Below are 20956 nucleotides of genomic sequence, written 5' to 3' on the forward strand. Positions count from 1 at the left end.
GCTACCCTGAAATTCACTATGTAACCCATGTTGGCCCTGACCTCACAACAGTTCCTGCCTCAGCCGCCTGAGGACTGGGATTGCAGATGTAATCCACCATGTCTGATACCCCGGATATTTACTATGTCAGAAATTAAAAATTCAGCATTTGGCTAAATCTCAGTAGTAGACTGCTGGGTGAACAGAGGCTCCTTGCCAGGCATGTACAAGATGCCAATTTTGATTGTGTGTGCAAAACAGAAAAAAAAATGAACTCTGCATTTTATTTCTAGCATCAGAAAAACCCTTTAAGTTAAAAATTAAGATAATACATTAAAGTTAACTATTAAGAGTATACATGCCCTTTTAAAAATGGAAACACCTCTTGTACATTATGTCTTTTGGAATATACGTGTCATTTACTTCTAGAAAACTCCATTATACAGTCTTGAGAGAAGTAGAGTAGAAAAGAAAGAAATACATCTTAGTAATGTTATTAAAACTAATGTTTGGCTCTTAAGCTTGACCTCTTGGACTAATTGGTACCCACAAGTTTCCCTGAACCACACTCTGAGGATGAATGCTTGAGAGGGAATCTGCTGGCTGATCTTACTTAGCAACTTAATGAAGGAATTATGGCAAACCCCAAAGAAACAGTCTTGATGACATGATTTTTAATTAAGCTACTGGAGAATGATCAGTTTTATTCAGAAAATACAGTGGGACTATAATTTGTATTAAATATGCCAGAAAAATTTATTCTCCTACTTTGTGCCTTGTTTTCTTATATTTAATATGTTTAATGATAAAAGAGGTTAAGTTGCTAGGAGATGATACTTGAGAAAGGCACAAAAGAGCAAGAACACCATTTATAGACCCATGATCTGGGGTAGGATCTTGGCCTGTGTATGTTCAACAGGGAAAAAGCGATGATAGCAGAGAGAAAAGTAGTTTGTTTGTATTGACCATTTCAGCCTCACAGTGACCCTCTGACTAAGGGGACCTTCTATTTCTCCCTTCCCTCTTTCTCTTTCTTATCCTATTTAGTAGAAAGAAAGGTTCAGCAGTTGCCCTCTCCCACAGCTAGTAAGTAGCTGTATAACTGATAACCCTCTGGCTCTAAAGTTGATGCCTCTCCCACTCTAATGGTGGATGGCTTTTCTTTACTAACCTCACAGCTTTTTTATGACAATTAAAAGAGCACCATGCATGTGGAGGAAAACTGGAACATTCTAAGGACTTCCTCATAAACACAATTCCTCTTTCTCTTTTTCCTGTTTATATTCAGGAGATCATTTATCCTCTTTTCCTCTCTGTACTTCCTCCTCCTTATGGTCCCTGCCTGACATTTAACCTGTGGTTTGTGAAGGCCCATGAGATAGAAATTACTTTTCCTCTTCTCTGATCCAGTTGTATGAACCCTTGCATTCCTTGGTTTGGCTTCACTTTATGTCAGGCATCAGGTGTGAATTATCCACATAGTTTGGGGCTCTCCATGATAAAACCATGCTGCAGTCTGACCGAGGCATTCTTCCATGGCTCTCACTGTCACTCAATCTGAGTATACTATTATTCTCAGTTAGAATAGTGAGAATGTTTCCTCCTTTCATTATAAGAGGAGCAAAAAGAATAAGATACTGATAACATTTACCATATGTTCATCTATTTATTTATTTATCTATTTATTTATATTGTTCTAGAGTTTCAGACTGCCAAAAGATAAAACCGGTACTACAAAGATTGGGGATTTGGCCCCCCAAGACATGAAGAAAGTTTGCCATCTAGCCCTGATTGAACTCACTGCCCTCTATGATGTATTGGGTGTGGAACTCAAACAACAGAAAGCCGTGAAAATCAAAACAAAAGGTAAAGTTAGATTTGGTTCCATAGTAGTGAAAATGGACTTAGCTCTTGGGTGGTACTCTTGGTGGTGGGGCTGAAGGCAGCCAGATAAACTGGTGCTTGATTGTGTCTAGAGTTACAATTCTCAGTGTTGCTTTTGAACTTTGTATAAATTGATAAGCAGAGAATATACAGCCAAATGATCTAACTCTCGCAAAAGGGAATTATTATCCAGGGAATTGTAATGCTCATGTTTTCCTTGTCAGAAATTGCGTGTTTGAGAAAGAGACCTTTGGCAGATGTGTCTGTCTCCAAAACCAGATCTCAAAAGACAGCTTCTAAGGGGTTGGTCTTGAGTGATTACTAAAGTTCTTCCACAATGAAATACTGGTAGTAACAATCTGTTCTTATGTTCGCTTTCTTTCATTCTCTTTTTAAATTTAAATTATACATCTTAGTATCGTGTGCATTTAATGTACATGTGAGTGTGGACATGCAAGTGCCACAATGTGTGTATGGACGTCAGAGGACAACTCCCATGAGACAGTTCTCGCCTTCCACTGTGGTTTCCAAGGATCAAGCTCTGGCTTTCCAGTTTGTATGGCACGCCCTTTGACCTGAAGAGCCATCTCTTTAGCCCGATACATTGTATTTTTAGCTTTTGACAAAAACATCCCCCCCCCCCAGTAAATAAAGCCATTGTCTGATGCAGAGCTAGCACATTATGCTCATTTCCCACGTGTCTTCTCGATTTTTGCAAGCAGCTTGCTTGCCTGTTACATCAGCAGACTAATTCTGATAACATGATAAAGAACAGGCATCTTTTGTCATTGCTTCTCTTAATTTTCTTAGTCTGGAAATCCAGCTAATTCTCTACTGACAAAGCTTTCTCCTTTAGGAATTTCTGTCCTCTTGTTTAACCTTATAGGTGTCTCCTAAAGAGGCACTGGGAATGAGAACTTGCGTTGCTATGGTAACACAAGCCAAGACATGTATGTACCTGATGTAAGTTATAGAGACAGTTTCTCTGTAGGACTGAGTGTACCTACCATTCCTGTCCTTCCTGTGCATCCCTGCCTTGGTGGACCCTAAAGACCTCATTCTGTGCTTAGTTACTGGAGTATTTTCGCACAAGCCTTGCAGTGGTGACTTTCTGAGTTCTTAGGTGCTTCTGGTTTCCCCTACATCCCTGTGAAGAATGACAACTTCAAATGCTTCTGGCCAAACTCATCATGGTGCTTTTTTCAATGATAAATTCGAAATACAGTTTGAATAGCTATGACCACCTGCCCAAGATGTTAAAATGGCATACAGAGGTGTTTGTGGCTGTTCTTGTTGTTCATTTGTTTATTGTTGGTGTAATTTTCAGTTTTGTTATATACTGAAGAGAGAAATACTAAAATGTTCTTATTAAAGTTGTCACTGTTTAAATAGAAATAGAGAAAGTCCTTTGTAGTTTTTAAAAATATATTCTTCTATTTTGGGTTTTTGGAGTTCTTGAGAAAACATACCCTTTTAATGGTCAAACTGAAAGGCAATTTGTTATTTTTTAAATGGCTTCTCAGTGTCCAATGCCTGACCTTAACCAAAGGCCAGTCCCTTTTCCTTGTCCTCAGATGAATGTTATTTACTTGATTGTGTCATTCCTAAAGGACAGACCTCTCGCTTCTGTGGTAAACATCAACCCAGAAGAGACAAGCAAAGGTTGTAGGGAGTTGTGTTCATTTCAAACTTAAGGCAAAAGGCTTGAGTTTAGAAAACATTCAAATATTACCAATTATTACCCCCATACACACACACACACACACACAGAGAGAGAGAGAGAGAGAGAGAGAGAGAGAGAGAGAGAGAGAGACAGACAACAAGGGGGGAATTTAAATGTAAGAATACTAGATATCTACTACATTTTTGAAAGACATATTTATAGATCAGGATTGTAATTCTAAAAAAGTAAATATATATGTTTAGCTGTATCATGGAGTGTTCAATGTCCATTTTGTAAAGGAGAGATAACTGGTGTTTGATTATATGTCTTTTAATTTGATTGCACTTCGTCAACTGTTCAAATAGTTTACATGTCCTCATGGTAGTTTGGTTTTCTTATGCAGCAGTTGGCTCTAATTACCATCATTTGTTCAGATACCTATCCCTTCTGGATTGTCCTAGAAAATAGAGCCATGCTTTGGCTGTGTTGTATCTACTTAATGGCTTTGCGGTATCATTTTTTTTTAAGTAGGTGCTCAATAAATAATCTGATCAATAAATGACAATGTAACAAATCTCAGATTTTCAGTTTTATTGCTATTCTATAGGTTGATGAAGTGAAGAGCTTTTGTTTTCTTGTTGCAGACTCTGGTCTTTTTGGTGTTCCATTAACCATGTTATTAGAACAAGATCAAAGGAAAGTGCCAGGAACTCGAATACCCTTGATCTTTCAAAATGTAAGTAGGCCAGACCTGGCCAGTGCAGCCAGAACATACTTAGGCTAATGGTGGCATTTTACACTCGGACTGTTCTAATACAGTTTTCCAATTGATATGCTGTTTTATTTTATACTTTGATTTTCTATTCAGGAAGCAAATTTGTTTCAAGGGCTTGTAATTTTTATCTCATGGTGATACTTTCTGTGATATTACTGTAACTGTGATTACCTGGCATCATTTTCCTGTCTTATATTAGCTGCTTTTGTGTAATTGAGATTTCAGTTCTATAATACATAGGAGTGGGAACTGTGTATAAATTCCCAGGGAATTGAATCCTCATGAATATTTCATGCATGCATGTATTTCTCAAGCTTTCCTATTTGCAGTGAGGATGTCCAACTTAATTTACCAGTGCCCACGTCCAAAGCAGGCAAAGAAACCATAAAGTAGAATTAGAAGATGATTGCTAAACTATCAAGTTACTTGTGTAGTCAACACTCAATTATTCATAAGGGGATTATCTGGAGCAATAAAAAATATTCAGCTCAACCTCTGAGCCATCATTGTGCAGAGGAACAGATTACACTTGATAAAACCTATGATGACACAGTAAAGAAGGCAGGCCCTACAGTCATGGACTACCCAATAGATTCCTTGCCAACAGCCTCAGCATGTCAATATCAATAATTTCTCAGGATAGTAGAGACTGTTTTCAGCTGACCGACTCAGCCGGTCCTAAGGCTCAGTATGTTTCGTAGTTACTGTTCTGTTCCAAATTGGTTACTACCATTGTTAGCCACTTGCTGTTGGTGTTTCATTCCTCCTTCCTGTCATTGCATCCAAACATATCTAATGTGTCTCTTGCTGAGTATTCTGGAGAGTTCTCCTGCCACGGTCTGATGAACTGTGTCTATATTAATAATTGATAACAGCTTTTCTGATTAATGGGATCCAGAAGTCTGATGTGTGGACCAAGACAGCAGGAGAACAACTTAGGCAGGAGTTAATGCTGCAGTCTTGAGGAGGAATAGTTTCTTTGCAAACCTCAAGCTTTGTTTTTGCGTCTTCACTTGATGGGATGGGGCTCACCATACTGCATGGCTTAAACTCTGCAATTCAACACTTGACCCTTTCTAAAAGATATCATCATGCAGCATCTAGATCAGTGTTTGACTGAACCACTGGGCACTCAACACTAACCAGATTGGCACACAAGTTCTTTATCGCATGGGGGAAGTGTGAGTTTAGTTTCATATAAGATATTTCCACAGTAGACCGAATACCGACTGCTTATGGTCTCTTAAGAAAAAACTTTCTTCAATTTTCCCCCAAATTGGATTCCATTTATTTAATTAGTTTTTTACAATTTTGTTCTCTTGAACACACCCGAGACTCCTGTGGCTTCGTCTCTTGAATTTGTACTTCAGTTTTGTTCCTATTAAAAAGAGAAGGCCTTTAAGGAGCTGACAGGTAGGCAGCCATCACCAGTTTGCATCTGCTTTGTGCTGTAAGAAAGAAGCTGCAGAGATGTGTTGTGAGAAGCATCATTTGATCACCAGCACACAGCCCATTGTCTGTCCTTCCATTTTGTAAAAGGGGGAAAAGAAGGAAGCAGTTGGTTTGCAGGAACATTGGCTCCCAGACTACAGAGGATTCATCTTCAATGTGAAGGGAGAATGTCTGCAGGTGGCACTAGCCAAAGCTTATTTCATATCAATTTCATTTTTTACTTTTCTTGATCACCCCCCCCCCAAAGCATGTTGTTCAAACCATGTTCTTAGAAGGGGATGGATAAAGAAAAATGTTCATTTTACTTCAAAGTGCATTTTCTGATCAAATTTTCAATCCAATGTCTTTTTGTCAAGATGGTCAGTAAAATCAGTGTTGTGCCAAAAAGCTTGATTTCATTTCCATATTGGTTTTCACCACACACACACACACACACACACTTTACATACACATACACATAATACATGATTTAAATTTTGAGTAATATTATAGGTCACTGATAAAGTATGGAATACCTGTTTCTCCAAACAGCATATTTGAGTATAGTTATTTTTGTCTATTTGAGGTCTTGAAAATTTAAGGAAAACTAGAATGTTTCCTGTTTTTTTGTGTGTGTTGATCATTAGGCTTTATTGGAATATAGCCATATTCATTTGCTGATACACTGCTTTTCACACATAGTTGCAAAAACACAGTATTAACAATATTTTCTATTAGGGGTGTTATAGGAACATAAAATACCTTTGCTTTTAAAAAGCAATGTCCCCAAAGTATTTGGAATGTTCTGAGCCATCATAAAATGGTTACTATCCAGATAGATACCGAAAACCACTAGCTTTTTAATTAACAAGTAGTGAGCCACATGTAGTACGTGGCTATCATCTACCATGAGAAATTATAGTTGGAGATGTAGCTCAGCTGCCCTGAGTGTGAATTCCATTGCTGCCCCGTGGCCCAAACCATAGTTGGATTTTGCACGCATTCCTTGGAATTATCACAGCTCTTTAATCCTCTAAAGCAAATTTTACTTTCTCTCCCCATGAGTATTTTAATTGGGACCTTGACATTACAGGGACTACATACATTCCTCAAAACACGGTGTTGTCAGACACCCGAAGACCCGATGAAGGCAGTTTTCTTATTCAGACCTGATAACCACACCTGCACTCTTGGGGGTTACCACTTCCTTCAGGGGGACAAAGACCACCCTACTTCCAAGTCATCCAGGGCAGGCTTCTCCTGAAATTGGCAGCTGGGTACTGCACGTGCTCGGAACTCCAGGACTCAGCAGCCTTGGCAGAGGATGCAGAAGAAAGCATGTTTCCTATTATTGTAAAAGCCAGTACTCAGCTAATTAATCATGTAGTGAAAACAAGTGATTTTCCAAGTTGGAAATAGGAGATAGTACATGAAACTGTTCCATGCAGCACACACATCCCTCTTGAGGCTGGGATCTAACATTAGAGAACACTAGAAATATATTCAAATGTGGAATTCAGACATGAATCCCATTCCGCTGTTTAGCAGTCCCGCTTTTCTCCTGTTTAATGACAGTGAGAAGTGTAGACTGCTCAAATCTGACAGACTGCAGCTGCCCGCATTCAATTGGATGATTTAACAGGACATGCAAATATTTTATGGGGGGAAATAAAATGTAAGTTGGTTGTACATGGAATATTTTAAAATTTGGCATGAAATACTTTATAATGTCCTTCTAATCTCAAACAATTCCTAATTCTTTTCGCGCCGAGTTTCTCTACAGCGGTTCTTGAACGATGTGGTCTCGGAAATTATTTGAATTTGAAAGATTGACGTGCTTCTTTGAGTGGTCAGGGGTGGATGCTAGAGTCAATAATGTATTATTAGAACTTGATGCCATTATTGGCATTTTCTCGGAATCCCTCTGTGAATTTCCTGGTCAAAATCTATTCATAGGATAGGACAGATAAGTTCATTAAGGCAAAGAAATCACCATCAATTCCAGGGTCCACATGCTCTGGCACATTGGATTTTGGAACATGTAGACAGAAGTCCACCCCGCTCCCATTCCTGAGAATGCAAGGCTTTCTTATAACAGACACTTTTATATGCAAGGGCAAAGCAATAAGGTCTGTGTGGTCTGTGGAGTCCAATTAATCATTAACAGGGAATTCCCTGAAGGAAACAACATTCTTTTGCACCCTGAAGGATTTTATGCCCCAAGGTGTGCAGAGAATATTAAAGAAAGATTGGAGATACGGGAAGGCCGCATCTGGCTAAAGGGGGTGGGCTATAGGAAAGAAGCTCCTATGTAGTAAGTGCCCTGTATTTGTAAGGAGGAGGTGGAAAGTGATTTCCCTAAACATCGCAGAGGATGCTCTGCCCTCTGTAAGCTCCATGTGTTACCCAAGAAATGTGGGACCCAGGTTTTTCAACGGGAAGCTCCCTGTCAAGAAGTAGAACACTTTTACTGTCTGCACAGCCTTTTAACAATTGCTTCTGGAATATTCCCTACCTGTCTGATTTTTGTGATTTGTTTTTTTTAATATTTATTTACTCATTAAAAAAATTGGGTGTATTTGTGTGGGGGTATGCGCATGTGAAAACGGGTCTCTGCAAAGACCAGACGCATCAGATCCCCTTCACCTGAAGTTCCAAGTAACTGTGATCTGAATTTGAGATCTGAATTTGAGTCCTCTGCAAGAGCAGTTCATGCTCTTACCCACCTAGTCATGTCCCCAACCCTATGGCTTCTACATTTTCATTTTAGTTTATTTTAGTGGAGTCATTGAAGTAGATATGTACCCATTCATTGAGTATTGGTGTTTAGAATCCCCATTTGAAAGCATTCTTCTTCAAGATTACCACCAGTAGCTTAAAATGAATATTAGCAACCATTTTTTTTCATATAAAAGTATTGTTTCTTGAAACAAACTAGGCACAGAATATAAGTGTGCAAATACTGGAATTGCAAGATATTTATTTGATTGCACAATGCATGTCGCTGGAAAAGCAGAATGGTGTTCTGAGTTGTGTTTACACAGTGAACATCTTTTCCCTGATCCTGTGGAGAGTCACAGCTGTTGTGTGAAATACACATTTCTTTTACAAAGGAGAATAAGACCAACTTTTTCAACGTTTTATCTCAGGTTTTCGTATGCATAGCTTTGAAGATGTTGCCTCAATAGCACTCAAAGCCTCATCTCAAATCCAGTGTGCATGCCCTTGGAATCAACTTTCACTTAGTGATACGGGGGAGGGGGACAGATGTTAAACTGTACCTGTTACAGACACCGAGATCAGAATGTTTATTGGCTTACCCACAGCTGATTTCTCGAATTGAAGAGGGCGGTCTGGAAACTGAGGGCCTCCTACGCATACCTGGAGCTGCCATGAGAATCAAGGTAAGTGAAGAAACACTTCAGTTTCTGTTAATGTACAATTTTATTGTTTAATTATGCTTGCACGTTTTAAAGGCCAACTCAGCCTCCCCATCCCTTATTTTTGCTCGCAAAGCAGATAAAATAGAACAATAAAGCCTCGCAACATCCAGTTTATAGTTTCTCTACAAACCCCTTCTGCTTTTTTCTGAAAGTTTTTATTTTTCCAAATCCCCACATCACCAATTATAATCCTATGATAATGAGAACATCATGACTCAGAGAGGTACTAGGGAGCTGGGTGAGAGATTTAATCAGGATGAGTAATAGCAATTGAGTTTTGATTTTAGAAGGAGCTGGAACATAGCACTCCAGGTGGGGAGCAGATTAAGGCCCTTGACAAGAGCCAGGGAGTTGGCAGTGTTGACAGAAGGAACAGCTAGTATGATTTTGAAGGCCAGTTAAGTGGATTCAACTGTGCTAACTGGTCCACCCAGCCTGTCGTCATGGACTGGATCATGCTGCAGCTAGCCCCTTGTAAATGATTTAAAGATGATGGGCATAAGTTTGGTGTCCCCGCCCCACTGAATTTCCTGCAGTCCTCGTTCTTGCCCCCCTCCTTCCTTTAGTCTCTTCTTGTCTTGCTCCCTCTTCATTTCTGCTCTCTCCATCTTTCCTCCTTCCCTGCTCCTTTCTTTTTCTTCCTTTGTTCCCCTTTTACTCCACTTCTAAGTTTTGATGTAGCATCTATGTTTTTCACCTATTAGAAAGAAAAACAAGGGGAAAAAAAAGAAAGAAAAGAGGGTTGTGTTGGGAGAAGCAGAAGAACAACAGAGGATCTAGTTCAGTAGGGGACCAGTATCCTAGCATGCAGGGGGCTTAGGGTTCCACCCCCAGCACCATAGCATAAGAAACCAAACAAAGAAAATGTAAGCCAAACCAAAGCCATCTTTTGAGAAAGTGGTTCCAGTAATAGAAGCTTAGAAGAATTTTTGACATAACAGGGCTTATGCTACATTAAAAATGAATCCAGAAAAAAATATTAGTTAGGAACTAACTTGATGTAGTAGGAGGGGGGTTGGCACATCTAGAGTGTTTGAAATGGATGACCTCAGCATCCTGATTCTACATGGATTCCAAACGTTAACCTGAACTAGCAGCAGGATGATGGTACAGCGACAGTAGGTAGGTATCATTATATATTTTTTTGTATCCTCTCTATAGGATTTGGCTTTTGCAATTCTCAGAGGTAACAAATGAGAGGTAACCTTTTGCTTGCCCAGTAATCGATTTATGTGTTTTGTTATGTAACATACCTCGAAATAGCTCAAAAACATCTTCTTAAATTTTAAGTGGTCTGTTTTAATAATAATGACAAATTGTAGGGTCTAGATGATGTGCCTAATGGAAAGTGATTTTAGTCGATCATTTGATTAAACCTTTGCTAATTAAAGTGGGTGAAAATACTTAAACCTTTTTCTTCACTTTGGGTATAATTCCTCCACATAAGGGCAGGCAGGGCTGGGGATGGCATTTTTCTGAGTGACAGACAAATGTTGACTTTTATTACCCTTAACAGTTTAGATTTCTTGTAAGGTAGAAAAAAAATAACCATATTCTCAACAGGGGAAAAAATAAACACGTGTGTACTGCTAATTTCTTTCTCCCTCTGTGCCATTCAGAATCTTTGCCAAGAACTAGAAACGAAGTTTTATGAAGGGACTTTCAACTGGGAGAGTGTCAAGCAGCATGATGCAGCCAGCCTGCTGAAGCTCTTTCTCAGAGAGCTGCCCCAGCCACTGCTGAGCGTGGAGTACCTCAAAGCCTTCCAGGCTGTCCAGAGTAAGTTGTTTCCATGTGGAAGTAGCCTGGGAATAGGTACCACTCACACTTGCCGTCTCAGTGACCACTGGCATCATAGGCCACATCACCAGATGTCTTTGGTTAGACATGTTTCATGGTTGTCAAGGGTTGTTCAAATGCCACACACCATTTGCCTTCCATAAATAAACATACCAGAATGTTCTCTTCAGGTGCAGATTAGGTACATGGCCTTTAAGAACACAATACATCTAAAGTTAAAACCTGGAAACCTCAAGTTTCTCTCTGAACTATGTGAGTCACATAGATCTCTGATGTGGCTTCTTGCCAGGTGTTGAAAGCAGCACACACTGGAGAAGCTGTGAGTTAACAGTTATTATGAAAGCACAAGGAGATATCAGCATCTATGACCATTTCCAAAAATCTTAAATCCTGGATTTGTGTACTGGGTTGGAGGATGTTTGGCTGCCTCCTTGGTAGAGGGCCATGGGATTCTGGTGTGTGGCCATTCTGTGGTCCTGGAAAACTCCCAAATTAAGATAAGTAATCAGTATTGATTCCTTTCCATGGAACACAGAGATCTTGCAAGGTTTGTATCTTGCTATGATTGTTCCGTTTACTCCCAGGGGCCATCAGGCAAGGAAAGAGTACTGTAATGATATTGAAGTTATCATATCTTTGTCTTCCAAACTGGAAACTTTGTGAGCTAATGAGTGCATTATTAATGATGACAGAGAGGTAGAGTTCCCATTCATGGTGTTGCATGCTGTTCTTTAGGTGTGCAATTTTGGGGTGAATGCCTAAGTTACCTTGTGTCATAGCATTTTCTTTTTCAAAAATTCATGAAGACAACGAAAATCACTATTTAAATTATCTCCTTTAAACAAAAACAATCTTTTGGGAAAAATATTTATAGTGATGAAGTTGCATTGTTTTGAATACATTTTCTGGATATGGGTCAAATTTGTTGCTAGCTGACAAAGTAGTGCTGATAATTCTCTAAATCTCTGGAAATATTAGGTTCCAGTGATAATATTATCTACCTCTTAAAAGCTTTCCTTGCTGATTGATTCCTTATTCATGCCACACACATTTATTGGACACCTGCTATACTCCAGACCCCGTTTTTCCTCTGCCTGCCAGGGCTCTCCTATTGTATTTTGTTCCTTGACACTGAAAGAGACAAGTTTCAGTGTTAAAGAAGTCCCCTACCCTTGGTAGCATTTCCTGGACAGTCCAGTCTTCTCCATGCTTCCTTGGGAGGAGAATTAGCATATGGAAGCTAGAATTGTTTCCAAATCACTGTGGTATGTCTGCAAACATAAGGCTGCACATCATGTGATCCCAGTTGGAAGCTAGCATCCTAGGACGAAGGGTGCTTGGAGCAGCTGCTTCCTGGATCTCCAGCAAACACTGAGGCTGGCTGCTCAGGCACTGCATCTTATGTATCGCTGTAACGTTGACACCCAATAACTTCTCTTTTTCTTTAGAAATGGAAAAAGAAAGGAAAGTGTTCCCTAAAGTTTTTAGATTTCTTTCATCTCTCTACAGATCTTCCAACCAAAAAGGAACAATTGCAGGCTTTGAACCTCCTTGTCATCCTTCTGCCTGATGCAAACAGAGACACACTGAAGGTCAGCTGGTTAATTTACACTAAATATCCCTTAGAAAGATGCAGAGTAATTTTTTTTTCATTATTTGTGGAAAAACAGTACAATGCTTGTTTTGGGAACAGCAATATGCATCTAAAATGTGAGAGGGTGCTTTTAAGGACAGATTGAGAGGCAATCTTTCACTAAGTAATTTGCTAAGTTGCTAATTTTATTAATGTTACTAAGGGTTTTAAAAAAGGTTTATTTACTTTATATGTGTATCTGCATGCCTGCCTCTGTGTGTGCACTTATGTATGTACAGGTGCTCATGATAGCCAGAAGATCCCTTGGAGCTGGAGATATGTATGCTTTTAGAGTCTCGCCATGTGGAGGCTGGGAATAGAATGTTGGTCCCTGCAGCAATATCACATGTTCTTAACCACTAAGCCACCTCTCTAACTTCTGGGTAGTTTTGTTTTGTAGAATTTCTTTCTTTCTGAGAGAGAGAGAATGTGTGTGTGAGAGAGTGTTCATATGTGTGGGCACACATGTTTATATAGTTGCATGTGCACATAAGTGCATGCGTGCTTGTGCGCATGCGTGTGCGTGTGCATGTGTGTGTGTGGTGGCCAAAGATGAACATTTGGTGTCTTCCTTGATTCTGCCTCTTATATTGAGGCAGAGTCTCTCTTTAAAAATATACTTCTTTGTCTGTGATTTTGTGTATGTGTGTGCCTGTGTGCACCTTTGTGCTTCTGACTGCCTGCAGTGCTTACAGAGGCCACTAGAGAGCACCCGATCTCTTGAACCTAGAATGTGTTGCCAACAGGCTTTCTGCAGGAGTGGCAAGAGTTCTTAACTCTTCTAGGCCTGAGACAGGGTGTCTCAACTGAACCTAGAACTTTCTGATGCAGCTAGTTTAGCTAGCTCCCAGGATCCCCAGGTTCTGCCTCCCTCCCATGCGTGGGATTACAGAGGCTACAATACCCACTTAATATATAAGTGGGGTCTTAGAATCTCAACTCTGGTTCGCAAGCTTGTGTAGCAGTGGCTTACCCTCTGAGCATCTCCTTGGTGCAGTTGATGATGCATTTCTATAATTTCAGCACTCAGGAGGCTGAGGCAGCTGGATCTCTTTGAGCTCAAGGCCAACCAGGTCTACTGAGCAAGTTCCAGGACAGGTTCCAATGTTCCAAAGCTACAGAGAAGCTCTGTCTCAAACCCTACCCTCTCAAAAAAAAAAAAAAAAAAAAAAAAGGTATCTTGGCAAGCTACCCTAGCTGGGCTTGAATTTAAGACATATTCCTGCCCCTGCCACCATGCACCACCACTGCTAGTTCTAAGCCTTGCTTTTGCAATTTTCACAATGATATTACTTTTGGAAGAGCAGGTGATTAAAGTTTATTAATTAATAGATGTTGTGAGGAGGAGCAGGCTGCGTCCTCCTGCCTGACTAGCTTAACCCCCGAAATAACCACACAGAAATTGTATTAATTAAATTACTGCCTGGCCCATTATCTCTAGCCTCTTATTGGCTAACTCTCACATCTTGATTTAATCCATTTCCATTAACGTGTATTGCCACTTGACTGTGGCTTACCGGCATGAGTCTAACCAGCGTCCTTCTCAGGCAGAAGAATCATGGCATCTACCACTCTACCCTTCTTCCCAGAATTCTGTTCTGTCTACTTTGCCCACCTAAGGGCTGCCCTATCAAAAGGCCAAGTCAGTTTCTTTATTCAACCAATGAAAGCAATGTAACTACAGAAGGACCTCCTACACTAAATAGAAAACATGGACTTTTTCTGTGTTTCATTCTTCCTGGTTTTCTATGTTTTCCAAATGTTATTTAGTGAATATGTCCAATAAAGCAAGCAACAGGCATTTGAAATGTAAGTGCCGGCATTTATCGGGTGGGTACATTATGTCCTGAAGACGTGGCAGGTGTTTATATTTAGAAGTGGTAGAGTTCGAAATAGGTCACAATGGCCAGCTCAAATATTCATTAACATTAAGTTGCTTCTCTAAGGGCTGGAAGTCCTGATTTGTATAATTATATTGAAGTAATTTGGTAAAGCACTCACTCGTCTGATTTAATGATCTCAGTACTAGTATCATTAAAGGTTCTTAGGGTGGGTGTGTATTGTTTTCACACTGAGCTGCAAATAGCCAAGTATTGCTAGGCACTGTGGGTTGAATGAAAAGTCCAACATAGGCTCCTTTGTTTGAAGACCTGGTCCCCAGTTGATGGAACAGTTTGGGAAAGATTAGGTGGTGTGGCCTTATCCAAGGAGGTGTATCAGTAAGGGCAGATTTTGAGGGTTCTCCGCCTTCTGCTTCTGTGGATCAAGACATAAGCTCTTAGCTACTACCTCAGTGCCATGCCTGCTGCCTGCTCTCTACTTCCCGCTCCCCACTGCCATGCTCCCTCCCATAATGATCATGGACTCACACTGTAAGCTGTAAGCCCCCAATAAACTCTTCTATAGATTGCCTTGGTCATGGTTTTTTGTCATGGGCATAGGAAAGTAACTAAGACGGTAGGGTACTCCTTTAATCCCAGAATACAGGAGGCCAAGAAGTGAAGATGGCAAGTTGGAGGCCAGCCTTGGCACATATGCATAGTAAGGCCCTCACCTTGAAAATAAACAAAAGTTTAGCGTATGCTGAGATGGGATTAATTATAAACTTTGGGAAAAAAAACAACAGTAAAAAATTCAATATATGTTTCAGAAGCATTATTAATCTGGTTCTGTTACTACCTCCTGCCCTTCCTCCCTTCCTCCCTTCCTCCCTTCCTCCCTTTCTCCCTCTCTCTCTCTCTCTCTCACACACACACACACACACACTCATTCTCTCTCTCTCTCTCTCTCTCTCTCACACACACACACACACTCATTCTCTCTCTCTCTCTCTCTCTCTCTCTCTCTCTCTCTCTCGTGTATATGTGTGTGTGTGTCTGTCTGTCTGTCTACGTAGTACTTTCACATTCCAGAAAAAAGTGCCAGATCCCCATGGAACTGGAGTTACAGGCAGTTGTGAACTGTCTAATATGAGTACTGGGAACTGAACTCTGGTTCGCAAGAATAGTGACTGTTCTTAACCATTGAGCTACCTGCCCTGCCCCCTCCCCCTTTTAAAAGAGTTTCTTTTTATTTATGTGTAGGAGGGTGCAATATGAGCATCTGCAGAGGCCAGAAGAGTGCTTGAGTTACAAGTGATTGTGAACCACCACATGTGGGTGCTGGGAATCAAACTCTGGTCCTCAGCAAGAAAAAATCTTAAGGGCTGAGGCCTCTCTCTGGCTAACCTCTTTTGCAATTAATTTTACTTAATTTTAAAACTTTTCTATATATTGTCACAGCCCTTGAAGACTAGGAGAGTTAAATTCCCATTTTACATAGGGACAGATTTTTACAAAGGTATTGAAAACAGATATCCAATGAACAGTTATAGCTAATAAGTAACTGCTATCATGGCCTCAAAAAGCACAGGTTTGCAAGGACTCAGTCTTCTCACACCAGACTCTTTATATCCCTCACAACTGCTTAAAATGGCCCATCCATTCTTCAGTGTAGCTTTGTCAAGGGCTGAGCCAGCATCTTACTAGCTTATCTCTCTTTCTTTCCCTCCATTTCATCCCCTTCCCCTCCCCCCTTTTCTCCCTGGCATTCCTCGAGTAATATTTCGAACAATCTTATTGCATGTGCACACCACAATTAAAATAATTATCTAATCTTTGTAATTTATGCTCATAAAGAAAGAGATACACTGGTCCCCAAGAAACCATTCTGGTCTCTGTGGAACAAAATTAAATATTTTTCCCTAAACTTCAATTAATCTTTTGTCCTCATTTGTGAACATGTTGCTTCAATACAACACGATGCTTAGATTACAATTTAGCTTTCCAAGCACTGTAGCAGATATTAGATACATAAATTTTGCTGTTAGATATTAAGCCTTTACTTTGCTTCAGATGTCTGAGGTCTATATTGCAAATAAACCTGATATAAGATCAACCTGTTAGCACTAGAAACTGATTTTTTTTGTCTTTGCTTCTGCCCTGAAATCTTGTAGAAAGGCCAGTTCCTTTGTTTGGGTCTAGCCTGTTTTGACTTTTTTTAGGTAGGGATTTTAGGATGACCATGAAAATGTGATTCCTTGCACAGTTAAGAGTTCAGAAACAGAAGCCAGAGCGACCTGGGATCATGTTCCTTCCACAGCTTTTGCTGGTTGTGTGCCCTCCAGTAATGTTGTCTAAGACGTCACCTACTCCTCAGCAAACTGGGGTGGCTATAGTGTCAGCCTCTCATGATGATTAACATGATGGTCTGTAAAATGTGCCTAATACGCTGCTTCATTCATGGAGAACATCAAACACACATGTGGTGAGTGGTATTCTTGAGAAAATCACCCAAAAAGACAAAAAGGCAAAAGAACCCTTGGCCTTGTATGAGAAGGGCAAACCTGCTACTGGTGTCTTTGGGGACTGACAGCTCAGAGTGTGTGGTAGGAATGAAAGTGGTGATGTTTGTGCTGAATAAGACCTAACCTAGTCTGCAAAGTTCCAGATCATTCATTCCCTCATTTAAAAAAAAAAAAAAGACATCTCATTTCTTTGGTATTTCTTGGTAGCTCCTTATTTTCTACAGCAAAGCTCTTTTTTTTTTTTTTTGATTTTTTACCAGCAGGCTAGTGAGTAGGAAATTAAGGTAGAGTGTACTTTCTCAAAGATTTTCTTCTTTTTCCTTCTTCCTTTTCATTTTATATCCTTCCCTTTCCTTTCTTGTCTTCCCTCCCTCTCTCTTTCCCTGCCTTCCTCCCTCCCTTCCTTTCTTGAGATGAAAGGACAAGGACTTTCTGGAACAAATGAATGTTTACATGTTATTTTAATCTGCTTTTCGGTGCTCTGCAGTTCTTGTAGATCTAGAGGCCTGGACTACTGCAGATCTCTCTGCCATGTCAGATGCGGTCTCTGCCTTGCTGCCTGGCACCATGGGCTTGGGAGAAGCAAAGCTCCATTTTGGGTTTCATCTGTCTGTCAGAGGAGCTTTGCTGACAAGGCCTGTTAGATATAGATAGGAAGTTACGCATGACTCACCAGTGTGTGTGTGTGTGTGTGTGTGTGTGTGTGTATTTGTGTTGTGGGGAGCCAGAGGTCAACTTTGGGTGTCATTCCAAGGAGCCAACTCTCTTGTATTTTGAGAAAAGGTCTCTCACTCACAACTAGGGATGCCTGGATTTGGCTAGGCAGGTTGGTGACTAAGCCCATTTCTGCCTCTCCAAACATACACTATCTAACACAACGTTTTACATGGGTTCTAGGACTCAAACTTGGGTCTTCAAGCTTACACAGCTTTATCGTTTTATCATCTGAGCTATCCTCAGCCCTTGATTTTCTTTTTAACATTTTCCCTTTTATTTGTGTGTTTATGTGCATAGGTGCACATGTGTCAAGGAAGATCAGAGAATTTCTTTTAGGAGTTGTTATCTCCTTCCACTGTGTGGGTTCTGTTAATTGACCTCATGCTGAAAGACCTGAAAGGAAGTCTTCTTACCTGCTGAAATGTATTGCAGCAAAAGTACTTTTTTCCTTACTATTTTTCTTTTTAAATAACACTTTTAACTGATTCTTCGATAACTACCAATTTCATTATTTTTTGATAATTTCATACAGTGTATTTTCTTTATTATCAGCTTCTCTCCCAGCTCCTCCCAGCTCCACCCTCAGCTCCCTACTCACACAACTATATGTTCCTTTTTTTTCTATTTTCTTTTAAGATCATTGAACCCTGTTTGTGTAGCCCCCAGTACTCCTGGAGTGGGACCAGTTCCTAATTCTCCTCCCAGATAGTATCGAATGCTAGTATCTCCTTTGTTAGGCATGTGGCAATGTGCTCCTTCTCCCTCCATGCTGAAGCTTTGACTGGCTTATGCTTGTGTCGGTCTTATTCGTTCTGTGGCAACCACTGTGAGTTCATCTATATAACTGACCTGCTGGGTCTGGTACACACTGTCTCTTTATAGTCATCTTTAACCTCTGGCTCTTGCAATCCTTCTGTCTCCTCTTCCCTGATGATGCTTAAGCTTTGAGGGGAGACATGTGATATACATGTATAATTGAGGGCTGGGTATTCTGTAGTATCTTATTCTCTGTACCTTGGCCAGTTGTAGGTCTAGGTTTCAATTGCCATCTCAAGAATAAGTCTTTCTGATGAGGATTAAAAGGGGCACTAATCTATAGGTATAGCAGTAAGTCATTAGGAGTTGGTTTAATACTATTTCCAATTAGCATACTAATAGTAGTAAGTTCTTCCCTAGAGTCTATAATCTGTGTAGGCATAGGTTCTTTTCCAGGTTGTGGTGACAAGTATAGTTTATACTGTAGGTTTAAATGTAATTAGAAAGTGGTTGGTTATTCCCATAACATTTGTGTCACGACTGCACCAATGGGCACGTCGTGTCAGGCTAGTCTTTAGCATGGTTCACAGAGTTCACAACTGCCTTAGATCGATGTTTACCTTGGCCTCCTGGCAGCATCCATTAGCACCTTCCATCACCATGGAAACGAGCAAGTAGGGGTGAAGCTCCGAGGTCACTACCATCTTGACTTCTCCAAGTATATGATTCAAGTCTGTCAGCAACAGGGTCTTACTGTGGAATTCTGAAGGACAGTCAGAAACAGGAAATAGCTATTGGCCAACAGCTCCAAAAGAGGCAGCCTATCTCTGGCACTGGGTTTTTCATTTGCTGGCCTGTGGTGTTAAGTAGAGGTATTGTCCCCTTCAAGACAACTCCATTTAAACTCTTTCATGCTATGAATCTATTTTAGGAAGACTACATAGTAGGTGGTTTCCATTTGACTTTTTTTCCAAAATGCATTTAGAGTTAAATAACATCGTATTAAAAATAATTTAAAAATCCTATCCGCTACAGTGCCTTCACCTCTTATCTCCATGTATGACAGCCATCTCGGTCATTTTTGTTTTAGGCCTTGCTAGAATTTCTCCAAAGAATCATTGACAATAAAGAGAAGAATAAAATGACTGTTGTAAATGTAGCAATGGTCATGGCCCCGAACCTCTTCATGTGCCATACGCTGGGTTTGAAGTCCAGTGAACAGCGAGAATTTGAAATGGCAGCTGGGACGGCAAGTGTCATGCACTTATTGATTAAGTACCAGAAACTTCTATGGACAGTAAGTATACGTTTTTAGCTTAAATTTTCAGGTCAGTATGCAAAGACTTGAGTTTCATAATGACCTTTTCACACGTATTTCTCATAGTACTTTTTTTTTAACTCATGCCTGCTTTTCTTCTGGCAGATTCTCTTCTCTCCCTCCAGTTGGTATCCCGTTGGATATATTCTCTTTTATCCTTTTATTGTATTCATTCCATAATCCTCCTTTCTCCTCTCCTGTAAGACCTCTTCCCTTTCTCCCATCATTCTTTTTCTGCATTCACACACACATTTATTAGACCCCAACTTTTAGATCTAGGGTCCTCATATAAGAAAAACGTTGTATTTTTTTCAAAACCACAATAATGGTCATGTAATTTCCTAGCATAATTGTCCAAAATAATCATGAAAATATCAACTTTATAAAGTTGATATTTAAAAGCAATGGGCTCCCCGCCCCCAATGGCTTAAAAACACACTGCGTGCTGTCTGCCAGCTTTGTAAGATTCCCATTGCCGTGTGTGAGTGGAGAGGTATTGCAGGCGTTTTATTCACAGAGGTAAGCAGGGCCTTGTGAATTTCTTTTTTAAAATCATAAAAATTAGGTCAAGAAAACATGCCTCGTAAAAGGCTCTTCGTGGGCAGTGCCATCAGCACGTTTCCCCTTTGCTCCGTCTTCAGGCTGTCACGTTTTAAAGAGCTCATGCTGTCTCTGCTCCCATCATCCCCTAATTTTCCGCAGAACTGTTATTTAAAGGGACATGCACATTCTGCACTCCGATTGCTGAGGTCTCGAATGCAGTTTCCTGCTTTGCTCTTACGTTGATCTTAAGTTTTGACAGGTAATCAACATGGATGTTGATGAGAGATGTAGTTGATTAGTCTCATTTTTCAATGAAATTCATATATTTGCAGAGAAAGAGTCCTTTTTACAAGCATTTAGAAAAATGAACTAAAGAAATTCTAAGCCAAATTATGATATTAACCATTTTAAAGCTTAATGTGAACCTCTCCTAATTCCAATATTTTTTAAAAATACAAAATGATGCTTCCTAGACTCTCAAGGCTTTTTATATTCAACCCAAAGGCAAATGATGCAGCTTATTTCAAATATATTTAAAGTAATGCTCAGTTATCATGTCTGCCTCTTGTAAGAGCAACATTATTTTATAGTTACTTTTTAACTGCCTAAAAGATTTTGTTCTTAATATAATTTCTAAGGATAAGTTTCTCTTATCTTTACAAGTATAGT

At 40.0% G+C, this 20956-nt stretch overlaps 1 protein-coding gene across 4 annotated transcripts in view; it reads left to right on the forward strand.

Moving 5' to 3' along the window:
* The window catches only part of Arhgap18 (Rho GTPase activating protein 18), a 221717-nt gene that overhangs the window by 177251 nt on the left and 23510 nt on the right, over positions 1-20956 (forward strand). For all 4 annotated transcript variants that reach the window (XM_041654683.1, XM_041654684.1, XM_041654682.1 and 1 more), the window contains 6 exons: positions 1680-1845; positions 4171-4262; positions 9059-9136; positions 10795-10954; positions 12485-12567; positions 19517-19723. In XM_041654683.1, coding sequence (XP_041510617.1) covers positions 1680-1845; positions 4171-4262; positions 9059-9136; positions 10795-10954; positions 12485-12567; positions 19517-19723 — 786 coding nt within the window. The remainder of the gene's footprint in view (positions 1-1679; positions 1846-4170; positions 4263-9058; positions 9137-10794; positions 10955-12484; positions 12568-19516; positions 19724-20956) is intronic.

This window comes from Microtus oregoni, unplaced genomic scaffold, assembly GCF_018167655.1.
Source record: "Microtus oregoni isolate MIOR12 unplaced genomic scaffold, Mior012 000006F_ref0000085, whole genome shotgun sequence".
Lineage (NCBI taxonomy): Eukaryota > Metazoa > Chordata > Mammalia > Rodentia > Cricetidae > Microtus > Microtus oregoni.